The sequence below is a fragment of the Hyperolius riggenbachi genome, chromosome 7 (assembly GCF_040937935.1).
Source record: "Hyperolius riggenbachi isolate aHypRig1 chromosome 7, aHypRig1.pri, whole genome shotgun sequence".
Classification (NCBI taxonomy): Eukaryota; Metazoa; Chordata; class Amphibia; order Anura; family Hyperoliidae; genus Hyperolius; species Hyperolius riggenbachi.
This window is the reverse complement of record NC_090652.1, coordinates 204,619,223-204,636,400: the sequence shown is the minus strand read 5'-3', so window position 1 is coordinate 204,636,400 and position 17,178 is coordinate 204,619,223. Positions and strand designations below refer to the sequence as shown.

At 44.9% G+C, this 17,178-nt stretch overlaps 1 protein-coding gene across 3 annotated transcripts in view; it reads right to left on the bottom strand.

The window, feature by feature from the left end:
- The window catches only part of CARF (calcium responsive transcription factor), a 125,933-nt gene that overhangs the window by 10,831 nt on the left and 97,924 nt on the right, over positions 1-17,178 (bottom strand). For all 3 annotated transcript variants that reach the window (XM_068245022.1, XM_068245023.1, XM_068245021.1), the window contains exons 12-14: positions 15,896-15,968; positions 4,349-4,464; positions 1,188-1,725 (exon numbers count right to left, since the gene is read on the bottom strand). In XM_068245022.1, coding sequence (XP_068101123.1) covers positions 1,188-1,725; positions 4,349-4,464; positions 15,896-15,968 — 727 coding nt within the window. The remainder of the gene's footprint in view (positions 1-1,187; positions 1,726-4,348; positions 4,465-15,895; positions 15,969-17,178) is intronic.

The window sequence follows — 17,178 nt, the reverse complement described above, 5'->3', positions numbered from 1 at the left end:
CCTGACGCCTAATTTTATCCTTCTTCTCCCACGCACTGTTTACCCCTTCATGACGCCTACAAAACTACCATCCCCAACCTTATCCCTTAGCAGTAAATCACCTGATTAACACTTGATTCTAAATAATAAAACTAACCTCCCCTTATCCTCTCCCTTGATTCCAGCCATCAGCATCAGCGCCTAACTCTTACCAATACTCCCTTTACGTTGTCTTTCCCACTGGTGCCAAATCCAAGTGCCATCATCGGAAATCTTCACTGCTGGCACTTTAGGTATTCCATAGCTACATAACAGCACTGAAATTAACCCACTGTCAGCTAAAATCCCACATTGTACCCCTCATATAATCCCAAGCTTCTGTACCAAATATTAACACTGATTTTCTCAGGTGTTCAATTATGTGCAGCAGTGCAATACAAATAATTTCTTTAAAAAAATCATACAATGATTTTTTTTAATGCCGTCTCTCACAGTGGGAATGCATCTACACTGTGAATTTCGACCCCTCCATGATTTTTAAATGGGAGAACGAGTAAAATCGCAGGGTGTTCAAATACTTATCTTCCTCACTGTAATTATGAGTTGATGTAGAATTATGCAAACTTTTGATGCAAATGTATGCATCTTGGATATTGGACCAATCAAATTGCATCTCTGCTTCAAATTTACGCAGCACACGTACATATAAAACATTTGCATAATCTTGCATCACCTCAAAATTATTTGCGTCTCGCTGACCAGCCTATTTAAAGTACATTTTCCTCCTTATATCACATTTTCCAACAGCCTGACTATACAGAAGGCATCAATAGCTTTGGCCAAGGCCTTGTGCAGACGCAAGTAGCCAATTACAATTTATGTCAACTTCCTGTTCACACTGATTTCCCCTCCCACAGGGGAATAATACTTCTGTTGATCAGACAAAGACATTGAAAGAAATTAGTTTTGTGTAAATTGAAAGTATTTTAGATGACTGGCTGAGGTGTCGGTGCACTTTTGGCAAAAATACTGCAAATTATCTGTGATCTGTGCATATTGTTGATATCATTTCTACTACCAGCAAAAATCAAGCAGCAGAAGTCAGCTGTGGGAAAGAAGTAAGTAGTGGTAACATACTGTGGTAAACTTGCCAAATTACAAAATATTACAAGGGATCCTTTTTATGAACTGGAGGTAGATCTACTCACCAATTGTTGGCTGATTATCTACAATCCTGATAGGAATTGGATGTATCTCTCCCAGTAGAATCTGGTGCACTTCTCCTGTCATGCCAGAAGCATCCTCCACAGTTACCAGTTGTCCCATGCTGACTAGGTTGTGCCCCGGTGCTGGCAGAGTAGTGACAGAGGATCCAGAAGAGTCACCTGCTTGGTTGTGTAAGTGACTAAACATAAGTGGCTGCCTGCTCACTCCAGTGTTCAGTAGAGTTGAAGGGCTGACTGCAATGAGAGAAGCACTTCCATCTGGTGATGTAAATGACTGAGGCTGGTGATTGACTGTAATAAGTGCTGTTGATCCATCGGAGGAAGTAAATGATGGAGCCGGGTGATTTACTGTAATGAGGGCTGTTGCTGTATCAGATGGTGTAAATGATTGTGTTTGGGGATTCACAGTTATTACAGCAGTTGTTTCATCAGGAGCTGTGAATGTGGACGCTGGCTGATTCACTGTGATGAGGGCAGTAGTTCCATCAGCTGATGTGAATGATGGCTGCAGCTGAAGTCCCTTCAGAAAATAAAAAACAGCATATGAGTCCCATTTAAGCAATACATTATGAAGATACAATCAATTTCTGCTCATTACAAAATTCAAATTGTAATGCTAAATACTGTACGTTTGTACAAATGTCGATATCTCTTAGTTTGAGTTAAAGGTTATGGGCGCTATCCCAAAATATAGTATTGAGTCCGAAGCTTTGCATCTGATAAATAAAAGACTGCTTTAGAAAACAAGTTGCCATTATGAATACCTGCTCAGAACAAGCAGGAAAAGTCAGTGATAATCAGAGATGATCATTTTGCTCTTCAGAAATTCCCCTTAAGGTGTGATTGATTTGTAAGTCTGATTGGCTAGTAGCGATCTTGCAATCCCTGTTACACTTCTGCTTCCTGTTTTTCCACAGGAAGCAAAAGTGAGATGGAAATATGTTGCCACAATGAGAATACATTTTCATTTACAAATAAGTGACCTGATCAAATTAATCATGGGGTTCTCCATGAATTCTCCTTAAAGGGAACGTGAAGCGAGGAAAATTATTTAAAATAAACACACAACGTAGCTGCAAATGAATATTACATACTAACCTCACCGACCGTTCCTCTCAGAAGCTCACCACTTTCTTCTTACAGTGATCCCTTCCAGTTCTGACAATATTTTGTCAGAACTGAAATACACCAGTTGCTCTGTCAGTTATATATCAGCAGCTGTCAGTTACAAATGAATGTGCAACGTAATGTCCATGTTTCCCAGGTGGCCGCAATAGCAGTATAGGGGGCGATATACAGGCTGGGAACGCGAAGAATCACTCGCGTTCCCATGCCTGTCGGCCGGTGACGGTCAAACCGGAAGTGTTTCGCCGGCGGATGCAGGAGCATCTGAGCGGGGCTGCGAGGGCACCGATCGGCTGCTGGGGGCTGAGGGGAGCCCCAGGTGAGTAAATCTAATTTTTTATAGTTCACTTAAGTTTTCCTTTAAGTTACACATGATCCACTACTCCCTTTGTAACCTGCTTTCACCTCTCTGCATTTCATCACTTGGCCTTTGCCTCCACTGCTGTTACATTCTCAGTGACTAGACAACAGCAAAGGCATACAATAAGATGTCACATGATGAGATGGATGTGTTTGGATGTGGGAACACCTGATCATTTGTCAGTGAGACTCCTCAACCTGCCAGAATATACGGCGATCACCTCCTGCCAACAACAATCACAGAATTCCCCAAACCTCACCCGACCCTACCATCCTATGCCCTAGGTTGTCAGTAGTCACAAGGACAAGCTTCACACACACTGTAACACACAGATGTTTTTGCCTTCTAGAAAAAAGAACACTACCAAGCTTTATCTGTGCTATACAAACTATATACAGGAAATAAACATAAACAAATAAACAACTAAAGATAACCACCACAAATCTATATGCAAGACAAGTCTATACTTGTCTTGGACCAACAAACTCAAATATAGTAGAATTTTTAGCAGAAATCAAGAAACCTTTGCAGCCGAGCTTATACAGCTGTGTGCTCATCCCAGATCAGGGTGACCCATGCTGTGTTAATTGCGCTTTTATTTCCCATCTCAGCAATCCTCCCAGGGGAATCAGCAAAACCCTGATATATATATATATATATTCCTTTGCTCGTCTGAGCACTTGTCTCCGGGAGTAGAAAAATCCTGGAGCGGATAAAAGTGAAAGGGTAGATGAAAAATATGTGAGACATACATACACACTGTCTATCGCTTTTTCCAGACCCAGATGTTTCTGCATCTTCCACAACTCTGACACACTGCCAGCAGTAACAGTGCCAAGCAATCTGTTAGAAATCATAGTAAGTCCCTTTCACCCTGTTTATAGTCACAGGTACCTCTACTTTCTATTGGCTCACCCAGAGTCCTATATTCCTAAGCCACTTCCCGAGTATTTAAAGCGGAACTAAAATATGAAAAAAAAGACTTTCACTTACCTGGGGCTTCTGCTAGCCTCCTGCAGCCTCCCTGTGCCAGCGTGGTCTCTGAACAATTCTCCGGTCCCCCGCTGTGGCTCAGTTTCTTGACTGCAAATGGCCGTCCCCTGTACCTGCGCGACCCTGACCGCACACGTCCTCGGTCTCGCTGGGAGCGACTTGCACAGGCGCAGTATGAGGTTCGCTTGGACTGCGCCTGCGTAGGACGCTCCCAGAGATGGCAGTGCAAATGAGGACGTGCGCGGCCATGTACGCGCAGGCGCGAAGGCCGTTGACCGCGCCTGCGGTGGCTGCTGCGGGGGACCGGATCATTCAGACACGGTGCGGGGGCGAGCAGAAGCCCCAGGTAAGTGAAAGTCTTTCTTTTTTTTAATCATATTTCAGTTCCGCTTTAAAGAAATGCCCTCAAACATCCAGCAGTCACAGGCAGACCCCCAAATCTCTAGCAGTGCACACAGCATTCCCTCCCCCTGTCTATTGCTGCATGAAAATATGAGCTGGATCCAGGCATAAGCAATGAACGACATTATACATTAACTCAGGTACATATTTCATCACTTGAACACATCCGCAAGCACAAGTAGCAAGAATTGTATAAACCTAGATGCTGAAATTGAGAAAAAGATGAAGCATTGTTTTTTATTCTATTGTTAAATTCACCAACCTGTAACTGTGCAAAGATTTTGGGCTGAAGAGATGCAAGCGATGAGATCAGCTGAGCAGTATCTTGACAGACTTCTTCACTGGGATGATTCTCCACTTTTATCAATGACTCCTGATCTATGAAGGAAAATACACAAGATAGTTTTTATCACTTCTTAGTGTATTCGGCAGATACTTCAGGATGCAATATATTTGTCTCTGGTGTTGTCTTTCATAAGTTGCAAGAGATACTATTTAATACAGTGTATGTTATATGTTTTCTTCCAAAGCACATAGATCAGGGGTCTCAAACTCGTGGCCCACGGGCCATTTGCGGCCCTCGATACAATATTTTGTGGCCCTCGCCAGCAAAAGCTTACTTATAGTTCACTTCAGTGCTCCCAAGTATTCCGCCGCATCCCCGCCGCTAAACGAGGGCTGCAGAGCCCCCAAATTGCCCGGGGGCAATCTGCCGACATTTCCTGGAAGGGGCAGAGCTTTCAGCTTCAACTCTGCCCCTTCTGACGTCAATCGCCCGCCCCCTCTCTGTGAAGGAAGAGTGAGAGGGGCGGGCAGAGGCGGCGATGCGCCGCGATTGACGTCAGGAGGGGCAGAGCTGAAGCTGAAAGCTCTGCCCCTTCCAGGAAATGCCGGCGGATTGCCCCCCGAGCGATTTGGGGGCTCTGCAGCCCTCATTTTGCGGTGGGGACGCGGCAGCTTACTTGTAATGGGAGCACTGAAGCGAACTATAAGGTAAAATAGTTTGCTTCAGTGTGAATTTGATTTTGAAATAAAAATCAATGAAAGGGACGGGGGGGGGGGGGAGGGGGGGGGAGCTGCTGATTGATTTCCTTATGCGGCCCAGCCTCATCCTGACTTTGCCTCCTGCGGCCCCAGGTAAATTGAGTTTGAGACCCCTGACATAGATTCTCCAGTCAAACAGTCGCCAGTTATTAGAGTGTAATTTTATGTTTCAGCATGACAATGTGGCTGTGCACAAGTCTTGTGTGGATTACTTCCAACAATATTATTCAATTGCCGTCTCATGCACATGTATAAATTTGTTTATTGTTCGCCTTAGCTACATAATTTAATGAGGTCACAAACACATTTTAAAAAACATAAAGGTTAAAACCACTACCTGGCCAGGAGTACTTGCTTTTCTTAATTCTAAGGGACCAGACCTGTAATTCAGTGCAGCGTGATCGCCCTGCCTTGGCCTATGCAAAAAACGCTGCACCATATGGGTCAACTAGGTCCTCACCCACCACCGTTACACCATGCACACAGTGCGCTCGATACCGCGCGTTGTTATATTCCTTCTAACGCTTGCCCGCAGATCAGGTCCTCACAGTTGGAATGGAGATAAGTAGCAGCTGGCATATAACCTATCTGCCCCACACAGTACAAAGCGCAGGGCCGGATTTCTGGCAAGGCCACATAGGCCATGGCCTAGGGCACCAGAAGTTTAGGGGCGGCTCAGTGAGTGGCAGAAAAGCTGTTCTATACAGCCATCTTTATCTACAAGGACAGCTTTAACCTTTGAACTCACTGTCCTGTACTTGTGATGTCCCTACAAGATACATAAGCTCTATCCTGCAGGTACACATCAGCCTAACTCTCATGGTGACACAATGGGTCCATCATTAAGGAGATGGCAAGCATACTATAAAAGTTCAAAACATAACATATAATCTATACGCATATTACTAAAATAGCTATTGTCTGTGACATCAATGATGGAAAGTAAGGAGAATTCTCATTGGGCATACAGAGCTAACAACCATACAGACGATATAGTTGGCCTAGCCGCGCGGTCAAAAGTACAAATCCGGCCCTGACAAAGCGGCTGGCTACACTCAGGCTTAGCAATGTGACAGCGTCACTATAGTGGCTTTGAGTACTTGCGTATTGTGATGGCTGCTCCGGTTTCCAGACCTGCAGTGCACTGGGTCACGTTTGTTTATGCGACTTTCCGGGAAGGCATCATCCATCCACACCTCTGTAGTCTCAAACTTGGGACTCTGCAGCAATGTTTCAAGACGGAAGGGGATCCCACATCGCGGAGTATCGCTCAGCGTGCCGGCGTTTTCACGTGGTGGGCCAGCGCGAGCACTCCGGCGGTAGCCACGCCTACCGACGCATTTCGCCCCGCCCACGGCGCTTTCTCAAGGTAGCGAATAGCGGAGCGCTCAGTTGTTCCTCCTCTTGTACCGAGTCACACATGCTCCTCCTCCAGCTTGGGTTTTCCATGGCAACCAATGCCTTCATATCCCCATACGTTTAGGTAGCGGTGGACTCAAAAGGCAAAGAGGTTGGCGATTTAAACTCATTGGTTCCTTCCTCATTAGCGTAGGGCGCAGGATGCCCCCATCGACGTGCCCCTGATCTGGCGGTAGAACCGACCATCAAAAGAGAAGCAGTTAAGGCTCAATACCAGGTCCAGGGCATCACATATAAACTGATTATGCTGTGAGGATTCTGGAAAATGCTCATTCAAAAAGAAAGCTGTAGCAGCAATCCCCACTTCAATGGGGATTGAGGTATAGAGTGATTCCACATCAATGCTCACGATGTAATCACTCTCACATATTTCAACTGTGCTTAGTACTCGTAGGGCATCCCAGTGTCTCTCACATATGATGGCAATTTTTCTACCATACCTTTGAGCTTGAGGTCAAGATACCTCCCCAACCTCTCCAGTGGCCCTTCATTACCCGATACGATGGGGCGACCGGGGGGGGGGGGGGGGGGGGGGTCGGACTTTTGTGGACTTTGGGTATTGTGTAGAACACCGGTATACGGTATGTATCAACACAACAGAATTCATATTCATTCTTAGACACAACACCCAGGTCCCGACCCTCATCCATCAGGTGGTTCACCCTGACTTAATTGCTGGAAAGGGATCGGAAGAATGAATATGAATTCTGTTGTGTGATACATACTGTATACCAGTGTTCTACACAATACCCAAGGTCCACAAAAGTCCGCACCCCCCCCCCCGGTCGCCACATCGTATCGGGTAATGAAGGGCCACTGGAGAGGTTGGGGAGGTATCTTGACCTCAAGCTCAAAGGTATGGTAGAAAAATTGCCATCATATGTGAGAGACACTGGGGATGCCCTACGAGTACTAAGCACAGTTGAAATATGTGAGAGTGATTACATCGTGAGCATTGATGTGGAATCGCTCTATACCTCAATCCCCAATGAAGTGGGGATTGCTGCTACAGCATTCTTTTTGAATGAGCATTTTCCAGAATCCTCACAGCATAATCAGTTTATATGTGATGCCCTGGACCTGGCATTGAGCCTTACTGCTTCTCTTTTGATGGTCGGTTCTACCGCCAGATCAGGGGCACGTCGATGGGGGCATCCTGCGCCCCAGCATATGCCTGTCTGCATCTTGGGCTCTGGGAGCGGCGGGATGTTTACCCCATGGACCTCTACCGGAGCCATGTTGTGCTCTGGCTGAGATTCATAGATGACGTGCTCCTGGTCTGGCGGGGTACAGAACGACAGCTGGTTGAATTTGTAGACAGACTGCAATCCAATGTGAGAAATATACGTGTAACCTATCAGTACGATAAGGAGGCTTTGTCCTTCCTGGACCTGATGGTTAGGAAACAAGATGGGAAGTTGACAACCTGTACATTCCGCAAACCCACTGCAGGAAATATCCTGCTACATTACTCAAGCTTCCATCTTCCTTCACAAAAAAGAGCAATTCCTAAGGGTCAGTTTGTAAGAATCAAGCGTAATTGCTCTCTGAATAAGGATTATCTTAGAGAGGCGGATTAAGTAAAAAACCGCTTTAGCCAACGGCGGTATCCTGAACGAATAGTTGAGGAGGCAATTGAAGCAGTAGCTGAAAAAGAAAGGGATTCCTTAATTATGGTAAAAAAGAGAAAGAAAAACACTTTTCGTTCCAATGATGTAATAAGATTTGTATCTGATTTTGGACCACATTGGTTTGACTTACAAAAGTCGTTTCAAAAGCATTGGCATGTACTTATGTTGGATAGTGAAATAAAAAACCGTGTTGGTAATAGACCTTTTATGACTGCACGAAAAGCAAAGAACCTGAAAGACCATTTGGTGAGGTCCGAGTACCACTCCACATCGTCTGCGACATGGCTAGATAGATATCCAATAAGGGAGGGGATGTTCCCCTGTGGGTCATGTGTAAACTGCAGATATGTGGAGAGAGGCAAAACCTTCACCAATTTTAATGGGACTAAGACTTTTGACATACGTGAGAATATAAACTGCAACTCAACACGTGTTATATATGCCATCAAGTGCCCTTGCAATCTCCTATACATAGGAAAAACAAAAAATAGGCTTAGCAAACGTATAGGTGACCATGTGGGAAACATTCACAATCAAGATCTTGATAGCCCCCTGGGGAAGCACTTTAGGGATCACCATGATGGAAAGCCTGATGGTTTAACCTTTAAGGGCATATTGAAGCAACATGTACCTTTTCGTGGTGGCGACATTGAAAAAGATCTGTATAGGATCGAACAGACCTGGATCTATCGCCTGGGAACGTTGACACCCAGGGGATTGAACACAGACTTAAATCTGGCATACTTTTTTTAATCGTCTTAAATATCCCCACTAATGTGAAAAAGCTTTGGTGCTAAGTCACCTAAAGGAACTGCACCAGCATGTGCCATTGTCAGTATGAAGCTCTGGACTAATGAGGAAGGAACCAATGAGTTTAAATCGCCAACCTCTTTGCCTTTTGAGTCCACCGCTACCTAAACGTATGGGGATATGAAGGCATTGGTTGCCATGGAAAACCCAAGCTGGAGGAGGAGCATGTGTGACTCGGTACAAGAGGAGGAACAACTGAGGCGTCCACTATTCGCTACCTTGAGAAAGCGCCGTGGGCGGGGCGGAACGCGTCGGTAGGCGTGGCTACCGCCGGAGTGCTCGCGCTGGCCCACCACGTGAAAACGCCGGCACGCTGAGCGATACTCCGCGATGTGGGATCCCCTTCCGTCTTGAAACATTGCTGCAGAGTCCCAAGTTTGAGAACTACAGAGGTGTGGATGGATGATGCCTTCCCGGAAAGTCGCATAAACAAACGTGACCCAGTGCACTGCAGGTCTGGAAACCGGAGCAGCCATCAATACGCAAGTACTCAAAGCCACTATAGTGACGCTGTCACATTGCTAAGCCTGAGTGTAGCCAGCCGCTTTGTACTGTGTGGGGCAGATAGGTTATATGCCAGCTGCTACTTATCTCCATTCCAACTGTGAGGACCTGATCTGCGGGCAAGCGTTAGGAGGAATATAACAACGCGCGGTTATCGAGCGCACTGTGTGCATGGTGTAACGGTGGTGGGTGAGGACCTAGTTGACCCATATGGTGCAGCGTTTTTTGCATAGGCCAAGGCTGGGCGATCACGTTGCACTGAATTACGGGTCTGGTCCCTTAGAATTAAGAAAAGCAAGTACTCCTGGCCAGGTAGTGGTTTTAACATGTATGTTTTTTAAATGTGTTTGTGACCTCATTAAATTATGTAGCTAAGGCGAACAATAAACAAATTTATACATGTGCATGAGACGGCAATTGAATAATATTGTTGGGAGTAAGATACATGGTAATTGGTTGCTGGCTCCTTATATAGTAGCACAAATTCTATGTGGTGGCTCTCCAGGATTTGTAATTTTTGGAAGTCTTGTGTGGAAGGACTTGAAAGGACAGAACACAATCCTAAAGCCCACATAACATTTTTGTGGCAAAGTGAGACACCAGGATAATGGCAATTAACAAGTAATTTTCACAATAAGTATACTTTCCCCTTAATACTCAACATGATATAAAACAAAGCAAAAATATGTAGTGGTTTCAGTGGACTTTTAACCTCTTGGGGACCATGACCAGGCCATTCATATTCATTCTTCCGATCCCTTTCCAGCAATTAAGTCAGGGTGAACCACCTGATGGATGAGGGTCGGGACCTGGGTGTTGTGTCTAAGAATGAATATGAATTCTGTTGTGTTGATACATACCGTATACCGGTGTTCTACACAATACCCAAGGTCCACAAAAGTCCGACACCCCCCACCGGTCGCCCCATCGTATCGGGTAATGAAGGGCCACTGGAGAGGTTGGGGAGGTATCTTGACCTCAAGCTCAAAGGTATGGTAGAAAAATTGCCATCATATGTGAGAGACACTGGGGATGCCCTACGAGTACTAAGCACAGTTGAAATATGTGAGAGTGATTACATCGTGAGCATTGATGTGGAATCACTCTATACCTCAATCCCCATTGAAGTGGGGATTGCTGCTACAGCTTTCTTTTTGAATGAGCATTTTCCAGAATCCTCACAGCATAATCAGTTTATATGTGATGCCCTGGACCTGGTATTGAGCCTTAACTGCTTCTCTTTTGATGGTCGGTTCTACCGCCAGATCAGGGGCACGTCGATGGGGGCATCCTGCGCCCTACGCTAATGAGGAAGGAACCAATGAGTTTAAATCGCCAACCTCTTTGCCTTTTGAGTCCACCGCTACCTAAACGTATGGGGATATGAAGGCATTGGTTGCCATGGAAAACCCAAGCTGGAGGAGGAGCATGTGTGACTCGGTACAAGAGGAGGAACAACTGAGCCGTCCGCTATTCGCTACCTTGAGAAAGCGCCGTGGGCGGGGCGAAACGCGTCGGTAGGCGTGGCTACCGCCGGAGTGCTCGCGCTGGCCCACCACATGAAAACGCCGGCACGCTGAGCGATACTCCGCGATGTGGGATCCCCTTCCGTCTTGAAACATTGCTGCAGAGTCCCAAGTTTGAGAACTACAGAGGTGTGGATGGATGATGCCTTCCCGGAAAGTCGCATAAACAAACGTGACCCAGTGCACTGCAGGTCTGGAAACCGGAGCAGCCATCACAATACGCAAGTACTCAAAGCCACTATAGTGACGCTGTCACATTGCTAAGCCTGAGTGTAGCCAGCCGCTTTGTACTGTGTGGGGCAGATAGGTTATATGCCAGCTGCTACTTATCTCCATTCCAACTGTGAGGACCTGATCTGCGGGCAAGCGTTAGGAGGAATATAACAACGTGCGGTTATCGAGCGCACTGTGTGCATGGTGTAACGGTGGTGGGTGAGGACCTAGTTGACCCATATGGTGCAGCGTTTTTTGCATAGGCCAAGGCTGGGCGATCACGCTGCACTGAATTACGGGTCTGGTCCCTTAGAATTAAGAAAAGCAAGTACTCCTGGCCAGGTAGTGGTTTTAACATGTATGTTTTTTAAATGTGTTTGTGACCTCATTAAATTATGTAGCTAAGGCGAACAATAAACAAATTTATACATGTGCATGAGACGGCAATTGAATAATATTGTTGGAAGTAAGATACATGGTAATTGGTTGCTGGCTCCTTATATAGTAGCACAAATTCTATGTGGTGGCTCTCCAGGATTTGTAATTTTTGGAAGTCTTGTGTGGAAGGACTTGAAAGGACAGAACACAATCCTAAAGCCCACATAACATTTTTGTGGCAAAGTGAGACACCAGGATAATGGCAATTAACAAGTAATTTTCACAATAAGTATACTTTCCCCTTAATACTCAACATGATATAAAACAAAGCAAAAATATGTAGTGGTTTCAGTGGACTTTTAACCTCTTGGGGACCATGACCAGGCCATTTTTTACAATTCAGCACACTGCAGTTTTAACAGTGTGCTGCACTGCCATACAACTTAGCATACAAACCAATCTGCCCTCCTTTTCTTGCCACCAACAGAGATTTCTGTTGGTGGCATCTGATTGCTGCTGCAATTTTTTGTTTTGTTTTTTATTGAAATGAGAGCCCTTTTTTTAATCCTATTTCTCCCTCCCTCCCCCCTTCCCGCTTAGCAATCGATACTTTCCCCGTCCTCTCATGGGCATCAGCCTATGAGAGGGATCTGATAGTGAGCCGCTCTGAGGTACAGCTAAGTGTCCCTTGTACAGCGCTGCGCTAGATCCCAGCTCTGTACAGATGTAAACAAAGAGGATATATTTTTTTTTTTACTTTAAAAGCCTACTAGCCACAATTGAAGGCTGGTAAGCTGATGACGGAGCTCCGCATCTCTGCAGGGAACCACTGTGCATGCGCGCATTCCCTGCTGCGCATTCCCTGCTAATCCCTGCCCACCACTCCTGACACTGACCTGCATTAGGTGGTTGTCACCATCCCGCCATCGATCTGGGTTAGGCGGTCGGGATGGGGTTAAGTATAAAAGAAAAATAATTTTTATAAATTACCTTAGGGACACATCATAAAAACATGAGAAATAAATAGGAATACACTATATATAGTCACAAATTCACATCACTAAGATTCTGATGTATTCTCATGTCTATTATTATGTATCCATAATATAATTAAAGTGAACCTGAGGTGGTGCAGGGGGGGCAAATGGGACACAGAGGCATGTTCCCTGCTGCATGACATGCCTCTGTGTCACCCCCCCCCCCCGCGCGCTGCTCTCTGCTCCTCCCCCCTCCCACATCTCCGTGCTATCACCCCCGCTAAGTTGGCGATATGCAATCTCAAGGCAAAGGGAGGTGATGTATTCCCTGCAGGCCTTCCCAGACTTCCATTACACAGCTCTGCCTCTCCATGGCCACTCCCCCTGCCGCTCCCTGGCCTCCCTGCACGCTGCTCTGTGTGAGACACACACATAGCAGTTCTTCCAGCGTTGTGACCCCAAGGGTCACAGAATTGAAAGTGACCCCTATCAGGCCACAGAATCGGCGGAGTGTGGCAGGGACTGCGGCTACCTGATCCACCCAGCCCCCTGGATCAGGTAGCATTGTTATGTTTTTAATTTACATCACCACCTCGGTTTCCCTTTAAAGTGAACCTGAACTCGGAACTCCTCTCTGCTCTAAAAGATACACAACAGCGTAGGAACCTTTAAGCGGAAAAAAAAAACATTTCTTTGTTACGGCTGATACAAATCCTAAAATCTGCACAGTTTCTACTTCCTGATTCATGGAAGCAGACATATTGACCTCAATTCATAAAGCATTACCAGATTCGGTAATGCAGAAAACAGCTGACTTTACCAAGCACTTAGGAAAGTGTCAGTTCATAAAGAATTACCGCATGAAAAACTTAAAATTACCGAGCAGTGAGGTAAATTACCGACTTGTGCGGTAATTACCTCAACACATTAGTAAATGTCAATTCATAAAGCCTACAACACTCGGAAATACCCATGATAATTACTGACACCTCTGGTGTTGTCTTAACAATGCGAAGTCTCTGTGAGTCTGTGCAGGGAAGCGTGACTGACACGAGCAGAAGAAGCAGAGACAGCTGTGACTGACAGGAGCAGGGAGCCAAGGAGCCAATAGAAACAGATCCTGTCTCCTGATCGGATTTTGATAGGACCCGCGGCTTCTCCTTCTCCGGCGGGACAAAACTTTTCTAGCCCCAGGCCGCCAGCAGAGAATCCGAACAAAACAGATTTCCCCAGAAACCTCCTTCAGCAGTGTAACCCATTCAGCTCCTGATTGAATATGCAAGGAACTAGTGGGTAAAATCACATAATTATGACATATGTAAAGTCTCTTAGTTAGGGTTCATCTAAAATGTGGCAATTAAATAAAATATTAAGAGAGACTAATGGACAGAGATTTACAGCAAGCAGAGGCAGTATAACAAATGTGCATTCTATAGGGATGTCGGGGATGCCTCCTACTATTGTAATGCCCTCAATGCATGTAATTATGGCTTGTAACAAAAGAGAGATAACGCCACACTTCTGCTGTTACCGCGCAATGGGCTTCAAAGGCAGCTGTGAAAAACTTCATGAATTACGTAGCACACAAAAGTCTAAAATACCGAATGCGGTATTTTAACGACCAGAATATTTATCGCACAGCATTTATGAATCGAGGCCAAAGTTTACAGCCTGTGCTTTCAAATGGGCTTATCTGCCTGTCTGCCATAGGCAGTCATGTGACATGGGGAGGATTAAATTACAACTAGAGATTAGAAACAAATGATGGGGAATTACCCAGGCTAAACTCTTTCAATACATACAGGATGCATTTCTGTTATGTCTTCCTTGTGTCCTGTGCTCTTTCAGGTCCACTTTCACAAATTGATTTTGCTATTATACTTATAATTCCACTGAAATGGAGACACCACCAGCAAACCAAGTTTTATCACTCAACCTCCATACTTTACCCCCCTACAGCCATGTTTTCAAAGCTAGTAGAATGTTCTAAAAGCTAGAGGAGTTTGTACTGAAGAGTATTTGATAGGATTCTATTTATTTATCTTAGACATGGTCTGACACTTTGATCTGAGGCACTTGATGCTGTGTCGGACTAGTTCCGTCGGCAGCGCAGGCAGGGGTGCCCAAAAGTGCCTATGTATTATTTATATTAAGTGGTGCTGAAGGGGATCAAAGTGTCGGACTATATCGATACTTTGGTCATTGGGGCCTGGCACCAGACAAATGGGACCTACTCCATTGTAATGCAAAAGAAAAGCATGCAGGCAAAAGTCTACAGTGCAGGCAAAGACAGTGAAAACAACTTCATCGTGATCCAGGACACAAAGCAGTGAATTTGGGTGCATTTCACTGCCCTGGATTTTGGGCACTGCCATAGGCACTCATGTTAAACTAAAATAGTGGCGGTGGAGTTGTATCGTAACTCTGCTTTTGCTATAGAGACGGCGCTGGAGCACATTCCGCTCAACTGGGAGAGGTAATTATTGGGCTGAGAGGGGGTTAATCATCAGCCTGGCCTGTGGTGAAGAAGGGGGGGGGGGGGGAAGTAGGGAGTAAATTATTGGCTAATGGGGGAATGGATTTGAGCAGCTTTATAGCCACTCGGCTGGGACAAGTAGTACACCAGAGTTTGGCTATACTGAAGCTGAGTTCCGGGCTTCACATAGGTAAGGGGTGGATAGTGTTAAGCATATACAGGGGAGAGGTCAGTGTTAGGAGTAGGCAGAGCAGGAATGTCCATCAGGCAACCTAGGTAGGTGCCTGGGGCCTAGTGGGTGTCAAGGGGCGCACCAGCCTTCTTCTCTGACTTCTCTCCACTTCTTCTTACCAAAAAGACAACAAGGGGGGCCCCAAATCTACTATCTTGCCTAGGGCCCCGTTAAATCTTAATACATTTCTGATAGTAGGTGGAAGGGGGGAGGGCAATGTAAGGAGCAGACAGGAGAGGGTTAGTGTGAAAATTAGGTTACAGAGGGTGATAGCAGAATATCATGAATATCTACTATCATGAATTGGGGATAGTAGGATACCGATACAATCGCTGATCGTCTACTATCGGGATTACTGCACACCGATTTTCCAGGCACCCCTATTAAACATTAGCTCAGTGCCTGCCATCCATTTATCTAAAACCAAAATAAGTTTTGGATGCAGTTGACATGTAACAGGCTTTTGCCCAATCCAGTCTGTGTGTGTGTTGGATATTTATGTGTGCATTAAAAGTATTTACAAATTCAATGAGTGACATGAATAGTTCAATTTTTTCTTGTAACATATTGTTAGTGATATAGTGAAATACAATAAATACCTTCTTGAGAAGATTCAAATGTCACTGTAACCATTTCATTGAGAACATTGCCATTATCCGGGGACCACTGCAGCTGAAAAAAAAATATAATCACTTTTTGTTGAAAAAGGAACCAGTTGCCTTGCTAAATTCCCAGCTACAAAGAGACTAATGAACATATAAATATGTCCCAAACAATAATCAACCACACATTCAGCATCTGAGGCTTCCACAGCTCTGCCATTGTGGGACGTACAATGTTGGCGGTATGGCAAGACACACTTCGCCACCATGCCACTAGTTTAGTCACCGAAAAGCATATATTTGTAATATATTTCAACTTCACAATTAATTAGGAGACTTTTGCATGTTCAAAAGTTCAACAAACCTTTCCTTGGTAAATGCATGTTTCTTTTTTTCTTATTATTTTACAGAAAATGTGCTGACAACAAATAAAGATATTGACATGGATTATATTTGGCCCCTTCCTTAGTTGCATTGTGGGAACATAGACAAGCCTGTTAGTCAGTCATCCAGCCAGCCACTCTGGATCCGTTTGTATAAAAAACACCCAGCACCCCCAGTTCCCTCATTTACTGCTCTCCCTTTATTTGTATTTTTTTTTTTTAATATATTTTTTATTTTTAAGAGAGTTTTACAAAGGTTCAGCAAACATACAGCAAATGCACAATATTGCAGATTCCAAATACAAAGAAGAGAGAGGCCATTGGCCAAGAACAGTGATGCCTGAGCAATAATCAAATTAGTCAAATGCACAGCTATTGGCATCCTAAAGCCAAAGGATTCATCAATCTTCTATCACAGACCTATAATAGTCAGTAAAGCATGCAATATCCTAAGCCTGCATTAAGACTATAACACTAAACCATTCACTAACAGACAGAGTCAGATTCCCTTGAATATTTTCAATATTAGATCTGCAATATTTATTTCCTATGGAAGATGAAAACCAAACCTAGAAAGAGAAAGGAAAACAAGAGAAGTGAAGGGTAAAGAGAGGGGCCTCATGGAACCCCGGTATCATGAGGACCTCGGCATGAAAAGTATAGAAAGACCAGAAAATAGACCATCACTCAGACACGACCCTGTCGACTCCTTATCATGAACTTACAATTAGTGCTATCCGAAGAAGCAGCAGACGCAACTTGAAGGGGAGAGAGGAAATAACGGTAAATAAAGAATGGTATCTGTTTATACTCCTCATACTCCAAGAATATGCCTCATCTCTGTCATATATGGTGTGAATCGTGGATTCCATCAGATAGATAAACTGCACTTCGTTT